The sequence below is a fragment of the Melospiza melodia genome, chromosome 11 (genome assembly GCF_035770615.1).
Source record: "Melospiza melodia melodia isolate bMelMel2 chromosome 11, bMelMel2.pri, whole genome shotgun sequence".
Taxonomy (NCBI): domain Eukaryota; kingdom Metazoa; phylum Chordata; class Aves; order Passeriformes; family Passerellidae; genus Melospiza; species Melospiza melodia.
The window spans coordinates 25,994,608-26,010,228 of NC_086204.1; the positions used below are offsets into that span (position 1 = coordinate 25,994,608).

General features: G+C 42.6%; 2 protein-coding genes across 3 annotated transcripts in view; one reads left to right on the forward strand and one right to left on the reverse strand.

Annotated features, from left to right (window-relative positions):
• The first annotated feature begins 690 nt into the window (after positions 1–690).
• Positions 691–4,381, forward strand: PRPF38A (pre-mRNA processing factor 38A). Its single transcript, XM_063166114.1, has 10 exons — positions 691–875; positions 962–1,121; positions 1,632–1,753; positions 1,896–1,981; positions 2,129–2,239; positions 2,782–2,894; positions 3,367–3,393; positions 3,471–3,568; positions 3,913–3,961; positions 4,048–4,381. The coding sequence occupies exons 1-10, from the start codon at positions 746–748 to the stop codon at positions 4,088–4,090; spliced, it is 939 nt and encodes a 312-aa protein (XP_063022184.1). The 5' UTR covers positions 691–745; the 3' UTR covers positions 4,091–4,381.
• Positions 4,382–5,368: 987 nt separating this feature from the next.
• TUT4 (terminal uridylyl transferase 4) overlaps positions 5,369–15,621 on the reverse strand; it is a 46,105-nt gene continuing 35,852 nt past the window's right edge. The window contains exons 25-30 of one of the 2 annotated variants that reach the window (XM_063166115.1): positions 15,009–15,124; positions 13,246–13,406; positions 12,168–12,265; positions 9,238–9,763; positions 6,940–7,113; positions 5,369–5,913 (exon numbers count right to left, since the gene is read on the reverse strand). In XM_063166115.1, coding sequence (XP_063022185.1) covers positions 5,822–5,913; positions 6,940–7,113; positions 9,238–9,763; positions 12,168–12,265; positions 13,246–13,406; positions 15,009–15,124 — 1,167 coding nt within the window. In that variant the 3' untranslated portion in view covers positions 5,369–5,821. The remainder of the gene's footprint in view (positions 5,914–6,939; positions 7,114–9,237; positions 9,764–12,167; positions 12,266–13,245; positions 13,407–15,008; positions 15,125–15,621) is intronic. The other variant, XM_063166116.1, reaches the window with a different exon arrangement.

Here is a 15,621-nt window from a genome sequence, read left to right on the forward strand (position 1 = left end):
TTCGTTTTGGTTTTTAATTTCTTTTTTCTTTTATTTTTTTCTCTCCTAAGTAAGAATTTTCGTCTGGAAAGTCGGGGGAAAGCAACTCACAGCCCCCAGTGCCATTCACCGCCCCCCAGCGCGGGCGGCACATGGCGGCTGAGGGACGGGCGGGACACGCTGCGGACACCGAGGGGCTCCGGCGGCACCGCAGAGCCACTGACCTTCCTCCATCTCTTCACACGGCCCCTGACCGGCCCGATCCCCGCACACGGCCCCTGACCTTCCTCCATCTCTTCACACAGCCCCTGACCGGCCCGATCCCCTCACACGGCCCCTGACCGGCCCGATCCCCTCACACGGCGAGCGAGGCTGGAACAGACCACAGAGCTCTGCCCGCTTCCACCTCCCCGTTTCAGCAGGGTCGTCCCAGAGGACACCGCACAGCATCGCGTCCGGACCGTTCTGGGATATTTCTAGCGAGGGCGAGTGCCCGGGCTCCCCGGGCAGCCTGCCCCCGTGCGCGGTCACCACCCGCACCGGGAGCGCTTTGTGCCCCGAGCCCGCTCCCGGCCCCAGCTCACCGTGTCCCCTCAGCGCCGCGATAGAACTTCGCGCCAAAGCGCGAGCGGAGCCCCGCCCCCGGCAGCGCGCGCGCGCGGGGCGGGCGGTGGCGGCGGCGGCTCCGCCCCGCAGGCGGAAGCGGAAGCGGAAAGCGGCGCGGCCCGCACGGGAGCGGGGCCGAGGGGGCTGAGCGGCGGCCGCCATGGCCAACCGCACGGTGAAGGACGCGCACAGCATCCACGGCACCAACCCGCAGTACCTGGTGGAGAAGATCATCCGCACGCGCATCTACGAGTCCAAGTACTGGAAGGAGGAATGCTTCGGCCTCACGGGTATGGCGGGCGGGAGGCCGGGCCGGGCCGGGCAGGCACCGGGAGGAGCCCGCGCTGACGGCCCGGCCCGTCCGTCCCTCTCGCAGCCGAGCTGGTGGTGGACAAGGCCATGGAGCTGAAATACGTGGGGGGAGTCTACGGAGGGAACATTAAACCCACGCCCTTCTTGTGCCTGACGCTGAAGATGCTGCAGATCCAGCCCGAGAAGGACATCATCGTGGAGTTCATAAAAAACGAAGACTTCAAGTAAGTTGTAGTGTGGTTTTTTTCCCCTTGTTGAGGTTGTTGTACCGAAGGGAAGTGCTCAAAGCAGCCAGGGAAACCTCAGTACAGGGTTTAGCTCTCAGTGTGCCCTGATAAACTGGGCTTGCCCAAAACCAAGCTTTTCTTCTTGCTTTTAAGACTGCTCTCCTTGTCACCTGGTCTGTTGGAAGGGCTCATCTTTGTGGCATGTGCTGTCTGTGATAACAAACCTCTGCCTGAAGTGTTTGGAATGAGCTGCGTTAAGGCATTCATGTTAATCTGCTTTTTCTTCAGTATTTTTTTTTCATTTTTGTTGGTGGTAATGTCCCCTTACACACATAATGTATGTAAAGTGTATTATGGTTTTGATAGTGTAGAGGAAGCAATGGAGCAAATATAAATGGTTGTGTATTCTGGCCATCTACTGGTTTTTCTCAGAAACTTGTGGGAAAAAAATCTTTTTTGTCTAAACTGCTAAGGAAGCAGAGATGCATGGAAAGGTTTCCTTCCCAGGTATGTCCGAATGCTTGGAGCACTGTACATGAGACTGACAGGCACTGCCATCGACTGCTACAAGTACCTGGAACCGCTGTACAACGACTATCGGAAAATTAAAAGTCAGAACAGGAATGGGGGTAAGCACTCTTATGTCTATTTAGCAATATAAATCTTTAAAATTGTGGCATAACCTGTTGATATAAGTTGTCTGAAGTGTTCCACTTTTACTTTAGCCTCTGGTGTTAATTTTGTCTTTTAAATGCTACTCTTTACCCCCAGAATTTGAGCTGATGCACGTGGATGAATTTATTGATGAGCTACTCCATGAGGAACGCGTTTGTGACATCATCCTGCCTCGACTGCAGGTTGGAAATGTAGATGGTTATGGAATTCCTGACTGCACCAAGTCCAGTAGCTGGATTGGCTGCTGGCTTGTTGTGTAGGCTGTTGTTGCCTCCTTAGGTGTTTGTTCTTACTTGGGTTATCTTGAATAAAGTTGCAATTCCTTCTAGAAACGGTATGTTCTGGAAGAAGCTGAGCAACTTGAGCCTCGTGTTAGTGCTCTGGAGGAAGACATGGATGATGTAGAATCTAGTGAGGAGGAGGAAGAAGAAGATGAAAAGGTTGGTAAATTGTTTGATGGAACTGTATTGGAAATGAATAGTTGAAGCTGAATCCCTTTAGGACACTTCATAGTCTATGATAGATATTTGAGGGGAGCCTGCTGGCAACTCTTATCTCCCTTTATAGCGTATTTTTATATAAGCAGTTTGTGAGGACTTGGACCCTGTAGCAACTCTCAGGTTGCTATGTTTTCCTGTCTCTTGAATTCCACAATTCTGGGTCTGCTTTTTGATGATCTTATTTAGACCAATTGATTTATATGCCTTTGTAATGGAGAAAACTAAAGGTGATGATGGAAGGTCCTGTGGCCATCAGTCAGTCCTGCTGTACTTCTTCAAAACCAACACTATGAGAAGTGGTTGTTTGATTTCCAGTTGGCAGTTTTGGGCAGCACCACTCACTCCTGCATAATAATCACTTGGGGATGGGGAACCTTGGCTGCCTGGCTTTTGCAATTTATATTCGTTGTTCAGAAATCTTAATTGATAGTATAAAACCTTGGTGAAACAGCACTTACAGATCCTCCTCCCCTTGTTTACAGCTGGAACGGATCCCATCTCCTGACCACCGCAGAAGGGGCTACAGGGACCTGGACAAGCCGCGCAGATCTCCGGTGCTGCGCTACCGGCGCAGCCGCAGCAGATCCCCCAGGAGGTGAGAGGGCTCTTCCTTCTGCAGTGTTGTTACACAGCTGGAGCACAGCAGTGGAGGTGGCAGTTCAGCCAGAACCTCCCACACCTCCCTGTTCCTTTAGCACTTCCTGAAGTGAGGAATTGCATTGCACAACCACTGTCAACTCCTCTGCCTGTTCCTCCAGTCATTCTCTAAATCTTTAACTTGCTGCCCAACTTCAGCTAAATTTGACAATACAATGAAGATATTAAGGAGAACCAGGTGCTTTGTTTTCATGTAAGCCAGAGGCTGCAGAGAATATTGCTCTATTAATTGCTCTTATTGATACTAAAACAGAAAAAATTAATCACCAAACTCTTGCTCACTGCATGGTCCAGTCCTAAGCACTGATGGGAAGTAAAAGCCCTGGTGTTGTTGCTGAAGATGTGAGAAATGAAACAGCTGTTCTGCTGATGATTTTCAGTGATTTTTTGCTTTTCTCCCCTCATTGCAGGCGCAGCCGCTCTCCAAAGAGAAGAAGGTACTCTTTAATTCTTTTATTTAGGTGAGCACTGTGCATTTGTGGCACAGCTCTCTCAGAATCTGCCTTTCCCTCAGCCCATCACCGCGCCGGGAGCGGCATCGCAGCAAGAGCCCGAGACGGCACCGGAGCAGATCCCGGGAGAGGCGCCACAGATCGAGATCTAAATCTCCAGGTACTTCTGCCACTTCAGAATCACTCTGGCAAGTCTTTATCAGCAGCATATGCACTGCAGGAAAAATCTGTGTTACCGTATCAAGATGGTAGCACAGGTGTTAAATGTGGCTGATAAAACTGCTGCTCACATGAAAGCAGAGCTGGGGGACTCCTTTAATGGCTGCAAAATTTTCTTGAGTAAGTTTTCAGATACTTGCCAGGAGGTTAATGTGAGTGCCTGGTTAAAGCTAGCGTTGTTCTGGCAATGTCTAGCACACTTGGTCCCTAGAAGGAGATGGCATTAGCAAAACAACAAAGAATTCCAGTGGCAATGGAAATAACTATTGGCTTTTTATCCCACAGGGCATCACCGTAGTCACAGACACAGAAGTCATTCCAAATCACCTGAAAGGTAAAGGCTTAGCTTATTTCTGAAGTGCACTTTGGGAATTAAAGATAGGTTCTACAGTATTGGCTTTTTGTTTTTTTCTGTTTCAGATCTAAGAAAAGTCACAAAAAGAGTCGGCGAGGAAATGAATAACAAACAAAACACAGCCCACTGTTCAAGGACCTTGAGCTGCAGTCTAATGCTGTCCTGTTTGCTCCACAGGACAGCTGACTCTCTACTGGCTGCTTTAGCAGTCCCTTTCTTTTATCTCTTTCTCATTTTGTTGTCTTGAATTTTTTTATTAAAGGTAAGCTAAGGATACTTTTTATGTAGTTAGTTACTCATCTTGTGATAGAATTTGAAGGTTGTTTTTTTTAATTGTTTTTCTTGAAGCCTGTAAAGACTTAAAGAAGAGCAATAAAAAAAGAAAGGTTTGTCTTTAAAGGCTCCTGGCTGTTTCCTTCATAGTAATTTGTTGAGATGTCCCCTGGTTGAAGCTGGCATCATTCTCTAATTAGGGCCTTGTTTTGTCAAACTGTCCCTGCAGTCAGGTGCCAAAGGAAGTCTGTATTCAGTCACAAACACTGCAGGGATCCCAGTTCTGGCCTCAGAGCTCCAGTACAGGAGAGGAAGCAAGGCTGTCACAACCCAGTGTGTTCACTAGAAGCTCACTTGACAGTGCTCTCCAACCTTTGTAAAAATCTTCCTTCAGTGTAATCTGCTGCTTCTGGTGATGCCATCAGAGTTAAGAAGGTTAAAGCAGTACAAAGCACTAATTAATTCTTCTGGAGTAAATTCAATATATTTAAAGACAGTATACCACTACTTTGAGCACAGTTTGTGGCCTCCCTGTGACTGGGAACAGAATCTGACACCATGATGATGTTCAGCTCTACCTTCTCTGAGTCATTAGTTTTTTTAATTTAGAATAATTAAACTCTTACTGAGGATATAATTCTCCTTCTACTACATTTGAAATCAGTTGTGTTAAGCCCTTGTGTACCTTGTCTTTATTCCTGGCCCTCCTTCAGGAGCAGGGACAGGCAGGTTTATCCCTGAACTCTGCATTTAAGGCTTCAGGATTCTTATAATTGCCCTGGGAGTGCTGACAGCACAAATAAGTGTGCCTAGGGAATTTATGGAAAGCCCTCTTTCAAACTGCTTACCAGCACAGCCTAATTTTTCCACGGTATTTGCATTTGATTTTGCAAAGCTGATAAACAGAAAAGCAGGTGTGCTCCTCCTTCAAGGATAACACACACAGGGGCTGTCAACAGCACATGCAACAACACCAGCATGGAAAAAAGCAGGTCTGGTGCTTGTATCACTTGTTGAAACTGCTCATCTTTCCAAGATCTCCACATTAAAGCCATTTCTATTATTCCTATTAAAGCAAGCATGCATACAAATAGAAAAGAGGAAAAAATCTTCTGTCCTTTTTTTGCCATTTTATTTTTCTTTTTAAAAAGTTTTTTGGCACTACATAGTTCTGTAAAGAATAGAAGTGACAAATTTTTAAACACATGAAATCCCCTTCTAATTTTATTTTTTTTAGAACAATATATATAAAGTCTGAAGCAACCAAAGTATGAATACAGCTAATAGAAAATAAAGAACTTAATTTTAAAAATTCTCTCTCTTTACAGTTTATCAAGATAAAACAAAACACAATTCCCCTTAAAAATAGGGTAATAAAATAGATGAAATTTGTATCACTCAGTTTTGTGATACTAGTAAAAACTATAGTTCATATCTATGTACAAATGATACAGTTTAAAAACAGTCTTAAATAATCTTGTATCTAAACATGTTGCATTAAGATTTTAAATCAGAACCTGAATTTCTTCCTCCCCTCCCCCCACCCATCCACAATCCCATCCAATTTCACTTTTTCTGTTGAATGTAATTCAGATTCAAGTGTGGGTGTCCTTGAGACAGAAGTGAGAACCGCTGGTTACTCTGCATCAGTGGACCAGCTAAAAGAAAATGGATTACAATTACTTCAGCAAATCACATATTTAACAGTGCTTGGCTATATTCAGTGTACTAATCTAACTTAGAAATAAAGCCATTTACTAGACTGACACAAATGCTATCTGTGCACCTAACCCATGTAATGGGACAAGGTAGAATTACTTTAATCCTATCTCCAAAATTCCCTAACAATCACAAACACATTATTTTGTTGCATTACTTCAGTTATTTAACAAAACTAATTTCAGGATTTTAAGTAAATTCAGTTTTCACTTGGAAACCCTGCTAGTACCAATAGATTAGATTTTGAAAAAGGATTTGGTGGCCATATCTCTCATTTTACACCAGGTGACCCCCAGCAGCATGAAAGCTGCACATCCTCCAAGTCAAATTTGAGCACTGTTTCTGTGGTCGTGGAGGTCTTTTTCCTACAGCCTTTCCCCATCCTGCCAGATACTGAACACCTTCACCTTTCATAAACATCAGAGTTTAAATCAAGTCAGTCTTTTCCAGTTCCCTGGTGAACTGAGCCTCGCCTAACTTTGCAGTGAGTGCTGCTCTGACTGTGGATGCGCTGGACTGAACCTCCAGAAACCCCTTCCAACCTCAATTATTCTATGGTCTTGCACTTGCAAGTTTTTATCTATGTAAGTCACTCCATAAAGCAAGGTACAAAAGCCAAACAAAATTAATTACAACAAAAATTTTTTCATATTCTGAACACGCTCATGGGCCAATCATCTTAACCTCTACTGAAGCAGAGGCAGCTCCAGGTGAGCCAGCAGCAGCAAAGAGAAAGAGGCTGGAAGTGCAACAGGCTGCACATTGGCTCAGATTTCAGAATTCTATTTTAACCCTTCCCTCCCACAAAGATTTCCATTCATCCGCAGAGGAAGCTGAAGTGCTGATTTGACTCTGGGATTCGTTAATGTTTTCAGGGATTTCCATGATTGCTTGGCTCTTAAAGCCTTTGAGACAGTACAGAGACATGGAGCATGAGCTGTTGAGTCACATAGTGGTTCTAGTACCTTGAGGGTAGAAAGGTTTGTTCGATGGGTAGCTGGCATTTCCCTGCTGCATGTAGTTCTGAGGCATATTGTAAGGCCACGCTCCTCGGAGGAGAGGAAAATGGGTAGGGGTCCCATGGTCCCAAGGGACAGAAGGAGGGTTCATTTTACCAAACTGTCCTTGGAAACCCTGATCTATTTTTCAATTGAAAGGGAAAAGCACATTGCAAGTTGAAATAATTAAACAGTAAGTCACAAATACAATTTACATCTTAAATAACAGTTTGCAGGGGACTTAATGTGATCAGTCTGATGTGCTACTTTTTTTGAATTTAATATACATCAGTAAAAATTACCACTTTAATTACTTCATTATTCACTATAATAGAATTATTGGGAAGAGAGAGGATGAATCAACATTAAAATCAAGAGCTATGATTTCACTATTTTTATGACTTCTTCATGGTGAAAAATACAAGATCTGAACAATGTTCAGAACTACTGTCTGATCCCACACAAATATCCACTATCACTGACAGAGCTGTGAGAGGAAAACTATTATCCTACTGCAAGAAATAACTCAGATTTACACTGGAATTCCACTAATACTTTCATGCTTAAGAAACTTGCTATCTAGATCATGGGACTAACTTAAAAAATTATTTTTAGAGAGAAAAATATAAACTTTGGAAATAAATATACAAATTGTAAAGCTATTCCATTTACAATTCTGATATCACTGCAACATTAAGGATGAGAAATCAAGCATCCAAGGAGGCAGGATCCACAATTTGAGGCACAGCTTTTGAGTATGCATGAAAAAGAGCTGTCTTGATACTTCTAATTTAAGTAGCTCCTTTCAAGTTAAAGTTATGTGAGCCAGGACAGTTTCCTCAAACTTACTGTTGTCAAATTGTCCTGAGGAGGTATGAAACCATGCTTCAAACAGCCAGGAGACAGCTCATCTCTAATGTGCATTCACCTTAATGGCATCTAAGCCAAAAAGGAAAACTGATTCCATTTCAAAGAAGAAAATTACTATGATTGGGAACTAGGAAGAGGGGTGTCATGAGGTTGGAAATTGATGGAAGATGAGGGATGGGAAAAAAATACTGTGACTGATAGCACACAGAGAAGGAATTAGAATTTATGGAGCTTGTCTGAAAGAAGGCAGCTACCTTAGTAAGGACATGGGGATTGGAAGGAGCTGCTTAAAGGAAAGGCAAAGCTGGAGAAGGGGACAGATGAGAAGATCCAAAATGGAGAGGTAGGGACAGAGCACACTGGAGACACAGAAAACACACGGGTAGAAGTTCCTGTATCCTTTAAAATATATTCCCCACAAAGCTTTAAACAGAAAATCATGTATCTCCAGCCCCTTATGTTTGACGCCCATTGGTGAATTATTCCTCCTCCAAAACAGTAGATTCAGCAAAAAATCTACTATTACTGACAGTAACAATCACATTATTAGTGCAGAGAAAGCATGGGCAGGAGATTCAGAATTTCCATCTTAGGATGAACAACTGCACCAGTACATTATATTATGCATTTATTTTTTAAACAGGAGGACTTACACATTCAGAATACATCAGAAGACCACCACCATGATTAATGATGTAAAGGTTAACAGTTAAAATTTAGGGGTTGCCACAGTTCATGTAGCAGAGAAAACTGAATGGGCTTTAATCATTATATACTCAAACATACCCATGTACTTGGCTTTGCTATGAGGCAAGAGGCTGTTGCCCACTTTTCACATGAAAATGCAATGTCAGGAATCAACATCAAGATTATGGAAGTTAAGTGAGGCAGGACAAGCCACAGGAAAAAACAGAATAGGTAAGATCATTGTACTAAAGGTGAGGAGACAATATTCAACTTGCACAACTGAAATTCTGCCAGTCTCTAAGTTCATGATTGCAACCTCAGCATTTGTCTAATACATTATTTAACAATGTGCTGATCTTAGAGGTCTTTTCCAACTTTAATGTTTCCATGATTGTCTAAGGAATCTATTATTTGTCAGCACATTCACAGAAATGTGAGTGATTCAAACAATGATGAGGAGGTTTCTCAGTTGAATGCAGGACTTCTCATTGTTGCACAGCTATTAATGGCAGACAGGATCAATGCCTAAAAGTTACGGTGATCAATTCTCATTTTTTTCCTATGAAAATGTTAAGACAGGTGAAAGTCATGATTTGGTTTCTTAAGCATCATATTTTTATCAAACAATCTGAAAGAGTTATCTGTTCCTGTAACATTTAACACTTGTACACAAAGTGTGAGAGGTTTGATACAACAGAGAAGAGTTACCTGAATTCCCCACAGTGCCATTGTTCACCAGTGAGTTTGGAGTCACAGGATTGTGCCAGTGTCCCTCATGAGAAGTGCTGGGGATTCCCATGGGCCTGGCAGCAGGCTGTGCAAAGATGATACTGGGATCATTCAAGCTTACACTGCTCTGGTTATTTGTGGTGCTGCTGCTGCCAGATCTCATAGAAAATGGAACATTTGTAGAATGAGGAGGGTTACCCGGTGCAGAGTGAATAACAGGCCCATGAATAGGCCAAGAAGTGTTGGGAAGCTGAATTTGGTGGTGATGGTGCATCTGAAGTAGTCCCAGGTTATGCAAGGTGGAATACTGACCTGGGGGAGATTGGGGAAAGTTAAACAAAGGCAGCTGGACCTGATGGGCTGGCTGTGCACCCTGCTGTGGCTGAGGAACGTGCTTAGACTGGGATATTGATTGTGGCTGAGTCTGGTTAATGGAGGCTGGCTGAGAGGAATTCTGTGGGAATTGCTGAGGTTGTGGAGAGTAAGATGACTGATGCGAATCAGACTGGAGGAAAAAAAAAAGTTATGTATTTCTGATTAGTTCACTGGCTATTTAATGGTGTTTTCTTTAATAAGCACCCACTGTATTAGACTATTTACAAACCAGCAAAGCACACCCCAAGCACTGCACCCAAGTTCCTGTTGGCTTCAGTAAGTGCAGTTCAACTGACACTGACTTTCACCAACAGATAATTTGGTCTGTTAATGTGGCACATCCCACCATCAGAAACAACATTCTGAGTGAATATCAGTCCCAAGCTCTTCATTAGGCTCCTCACACACTTGTTCCTGATCTTTAATCAGCACCTTTCCTCCCCTACTTATGTACAGCCCAGTATCTCATTAACTAATTGCCTTACTTCTAAATAGAGTGGTTCTTATTACTGCACAGTTTTTTAAGTAATTCCAAAGAAAGCTCCTAATATTTCTTTCATTTTTAAAAATCTGTTAAACAAGAAATGCAAATTCCAAAAACCCAGTTTCAACCTTCATATCTTGGTGTTAGGCCATGGCTAAAGGCACAGTAATAGCAATTATTACAGCCTTTGCAGAGCTCTTCCAAAGCTTTCCCTTTCACCAGCGACAGACACAGGCATGAGGCTATTTTATCTGTTTGGAATTGCAACTGCACAAGAAGCACTTCAAGGAATTGAGTGGTTGGGAAAAGAGCTACTCAGTTTATGTGCCAACACTTAATGCCAGTATCTGGATTCCCCAGTCTGGTTTTAAGCACTGAGACAAGATGCTGATGGAACAAGTGTCTCCAGAGACATTCAAATGAGACAGGTACCTAAAGCAGAGAGAAGAACCCAAATCTCAGATCTCATTTTCCCCCTGAGACTGACTCCTCTCTCCACAGACTGCAGCAGCCAGCCAAGCTCCAAGAGCCTCAGCTGCTGTTGAACACCTGGAGTTAAAGGTCTCTGCAGCTTGTCACTATCCCTGACTGCTCACTGTCCATTTAAACTGGCAGTCACTTGTCTCCAATAACCAGAGGTGTCTGCAGGACTGCCCATGCCAGAGCAGCATGCTGTGGGTCTGTGCCTGGGCAAAAGCTGGAGCCCAGAAGCTGGGATTGCTCCCTGCTGCTACTGCAACTGTGCCTGTATGAGTGCCTCCTACACCTTTCTATCAAACCAGGAAGAGAAGGTAAAACCTGGGATTTGAAAGATGATCATCAGTTTAACAATTTAAATGTTATAAAAAAAAGCACATGTATTCAAACATTTCTGCAAATATTAACCCACCAGAGGCATGCACTGAATGTGCCAGCAGCAGGACAGGAGGCATAATACACTCCAGCCTCTTGATTTGCTTCCTACTCTCTCCCTCTTACTCAACTAATATTACCCCTTCCCATTCTTCTCCATCAGTTCCTGGACAGAATATATTCACCAAGAAATCCTGGCCAAATGACAACCATGCACCACACACAGAGGCCATGACATCCAGGTGACACAAGAATGAGCACACGATGTGTCTGCCTCTGAGTGCACCCACACATTCCTCACATTCCTTCAATTCCTCAGGCAGAAATATAAGGCTCCTAAAAAATATACTCCTGTGCCATGTTCAGCCCTTCACTTGGATTAGGCTGCAGTCCCTCTTTTGCAGCACACTGTAAGTCATAAAATCTCCATTACTGGAGCCAGCATTCCAATAAATGCTTGCTGATCAGTTAGCAAAGTAGCAAACTGAATAAAGAGCATTAGTGATCAGCAGCCTTGATTACTATATTTACTTACTTGCCAGCCTCATTAGCAGGCACATACTTCTCAGACTAACAGCTTAAAATAAATTAATTTCTGCTGTACTGTCTGCTCCAAAAATATTAAATGCCAGCAGTTGTATTTGCACAAATACCCTCTGCTCCCCATCTCCACTCAGAAGATTAAACATATTTTATGTAGCTCTATGGAGACTTGAAAAAATTCTAGCACAAAACTGTCCAAAATTTCCCTATTGTTCTGCTTGTGCTTCTAGTGTGCTCTGGCAGACTTTTCATTGAGTATGACTCAATGTACATGACAGTCCCTTAAGACAGATCTCTCAAACCACAAAAAGTCATGGTTGTCACTAACCTAAGTCTCCAGCATGTTAACAATGAGGTATGCTTTATCTCCCTTAGTAACTCCAGAACACTGCCAGAATAATGAGAATTTGAAAGGCATCCTAGCTTAATCTGCCCTTTCAAAATCACAAGGTTATCTCATCTCAAACTTGACTATAAGGTTTCCATACTGAAAAACCATAAATGCTCCCCAAGACACAGTGCATCATAAATCAAAGCTCCATTAACTGGCACAGTGCAACGCTGTCATTACCAAGTTGAGAAAAACCCTGCAAACCTGTTCCCAGCATGGCAGCTTTGCTGCAGCTCTGCTCCCTGCAGTTCCCCCAGCACTTACACATTCTGATGACTGCCGGGTGCGCAGGGGTCGCTCCACCTGCTGCTGGCCCACAGCCACCAGCTGGGAATTCACCATGCTCCGCACCAGCTGCGTGCCTGGTCGAGGAACACAAGTGTTAATAAACCCACAGGGTGACAGAATAATGAGCACAACTGGGAGTCAGCAATACCTGAACTCTCATGTGACACACAGGAGGTAAATCACTTTCACCTCTCCTCTCCTTTAAGTGGAAACTTTCCCCTCTACTGGCAGCAGAAAACTTTAATAGGTATAGGAGCTAAACACAAAGTCTATTTTTGAGTAAAACAAAGTCTAGCAGCAACAAGGCTCACATTGCCACCAGGCTGGAGCTCTGGTTTATATAGGTTTCCATATTACTGCTGTAAGCAGTGCATTTTAAATAGCAATAGTGACAGCAGAAACTTCTGGGCAAAGAAAGTAAACTAAAAAAATGACTAAAGGATAACAGAACACAGAAGCATGGTTTCTTCGGAAGTTCACTTATGAATGCTTCCTCTACTTTTTCAACTACCACAGGCACCCAAGGGCCTCATTTGAAAGAGTTTGCAATTAATATTCTCTAACTACTATCAGTAATGTGAAAGTTGGATTTTAGCCTAATTCACCTGTATGCTTTTTTTGAAATGCTACTGAAGGAACACCGATTTTTGCTGAAAATACATTTACTTACCTCTCACAGATGATGGAGGGTTAGCTAACATTTGAGAAACATTTGGAAGAGGAAATGCATTCAATTATTATTATTATTACTATTGTTACTATTATTACTATTACTACTTTGAAATGCTCCAATTGTGAGTGGAAGACAAATAATGCAATACTCTGAAGTACACTGTATTTTACTGCTGAGTACATTTTTACCACCCATGCAAAGACTACTTCAGGAGATATTACTCCCCTTGCAGAAAAGCAACACAGACTACAAGCTGTATTTTCAGTGACTGAAACATTACTTGCAGGATTAGTTTTTGAAGATAATTATCAAGTCTGTACAGAAACTTAAAGAAAGGGATCTCAGAGCTTCCAAAGTATCCTAAGACATAAACTAACTTACCTGGCACACTATTATTTCTCTGACGGGTTTGTTTGAATTCAGGACAATCTCTCCTAACATGACCCACATCCCCACAGATGAAACACCTTTTCTCTCTTGTTTCTCTGTCATCTTCTTTCACCTCTTTTTCATCATCTTTCTCATTCTCCTTTTTCTTCAACCTGAACAATAATTTTTATTAGCAATATCACAAAACCACACACAAACACATAATCTCTGTAGAGCTGTTGTGCTGGGAATGGTTACATAACCAACAGCTGTACCAGAATACAAATATCTCAGGAATCCCAAACAACACTTTCAGATTCTGGGCTGGTTAACAGCCTGTGTACACTTAATGAAGTTAGAAGCTCCCCAGGCTTGTCCAAAAGCTGTCTGACTGTGTTAAGGCAGAACTAAGCCTGCAGTTAAGGTTGCAGTTCTATGCAGAAATCCCACTGCAGAGTCAGAATATACCCAAAACAAGTGAGCTGCACCTCCTTCATCCAATCTCCCCCTCACTGACATTTCTCTGTCACTGTCTGAGCTCAGATAGGATGTGCAAGAAAGCACTGAGGCTCTTTCAAACACTCAGTTCTAAAACAGCAGAAGAACTGGTGATCAGGAACCAAGACAAGAAGTAAAGGTCTTTTTCCACAAGGTACCAGCAGGATTGTTAAATAATAATATTATTATGTGAGCTGTATATACAGTCTGAGAGAGATTCTGTGTAGCTGTGCTGTAGCAGCAGTTTGTGTGAAGAGCAGATCACAACTTTTACTGAAGCAAATATAGGGAAAGAGGTGATGGAATTCCATGTGCTTGTAGTACAGAGAGCATCTGAAAGAAACAGTCCACCTGTGACCACAGGGTTCCAGTGCACTTTCATGTATCTTGAACTCTGCTGACTGAACAAAAGGCTGTAAATAAAGATTTTGTAGCAGGAAAAGACCAAGAATACTTTGAAGAATTATGAGCCCACAACTGAACATAAGGAGCAAATAAAAGAGCCCAGAATAATTTGCATTCTAAGGGCTTCAACAGGTTTTAGAAGGAGTCAAGACAACCTAGGCTGAGTGGGGCATTAAATAGCCAAAGCTGTAAAAAGTGAGGAGTGCACATTTTCTGTCAATTCCTACTAAACTCTCTTTACACTGACCTGCATGTATCAAGACCTCCTTTTGCAGGAGTCCTGTACCCAAAATTCCTAAGTGAAATCAATGTGCCAGTGCAGGATCACCAAGTGACAGGGTGATTGTGTAACATCATGGCACTAACATGATGTTACAGAAATGCACCTCACCTATGTACATTTTAACTAATCCTAGAGTTTACTACAGAACTTTGACCTGCCTTGCAGATGTGCATTATCAGATCTATGGAACAATTCAAATTCAACACTGTCCTCTGAAGATGACCACTACAGGAAATCCATTTTAACACATGATAAATTTTGCAGCCAGGTAATATGTTCTCCATCTGAATGTTTACACTACAAAAATATATTTTAGTGATCCAAGTTTCAAGTTAAGCTTAACTACATATTAACACACCATAGAGTGCTGATATTACTTTGTGCGCTTCCATTAACACTTCAGATTTAAAGAGGTGATCAGAAACTGTATTAAAAAGAAGAAAAAATAAGATGGGAAGTTGAGAATCAGATAAGAAGCTTTGATTTTCTCTGCAATTTAGCAATTTTTCCTTTCCATTAAATCTTCAAATATGCAAATCCCTCATGATTTAATCTCAAATATTTCACAATAGCTTTGTGTATTACTTACCTCCTCCTCTTTGGACAGTCTTTCATGTAGTGACCAATTTTTCCACAGACACGACAACATCTGTCATTGGGTGCCAATTCCCCATCTGTCAATACTTTTGAGTCAAAAAAGTATTCCTATCAAAACACATCAGACAGATAAAATACATAAACCATTCACTTACAATATAAACCATTCATTTACAAGACTGAAGAATGAAAGTCAAACTGTCAGCTTTCTTTTCTTATTGCTCCCTGAATGTTACTACTTCTGAATTATACCTGGTCCTTTTCTTCCCCTAGATAATGGCAGCTTTTTCAGAGATATGGAGCACTTTGGGCTGAAAAGGGCTATTTGTTCTTAGGGACAGAGGCTGAATTTGCAGAACAGCTTACCCAGGCTCCAGCCTGCTGCTCACCTTTCACCTCCCCAAAGGCTTTTTAGAGCTCAATTTTTTAGCATATGATCTATTTTGGTATCTGAGTCACTGCCTGTGTGCTTTCCAAAGCAGCCAATGTCCCTTCCCAGATGACAGGATTGCATCCCTTTGGACAGAACTCAGCTCAGGTGGGAAACAGATGGAGCATCTGCACACTGACCTGTATCACTCCCCTCCCCTGGAATTTGCTCAGGA

What these genes read in the sequence shown, in the direction of transcription:
- PRPF38A (XM_063166114.1), top strand. Translation starts at nt 746, where the DNA reads ATGGCCAACCGCACGGTGAAGGACGCGCACAGCATCCACGGCACCAAC. An exon ending in ATAAAAAACGAAGACTTCAA is followed by an intron (nt 1,122 to 1,631) that starts GTAAGTTGTAGT and finishes TTTCCTTCCCAG; the next exon opens with GTATGTCCGAATGCTTGGAG. An exon ending in CATTCCAAATCACCTGAAAG is followed by an intron (nt 3,962 to 4,047) that starts GTAAAGGCTTAG and finishes TTTCTGTTTCAG; the next exon opens with ATCTAAGAAAAGTCACAAAA.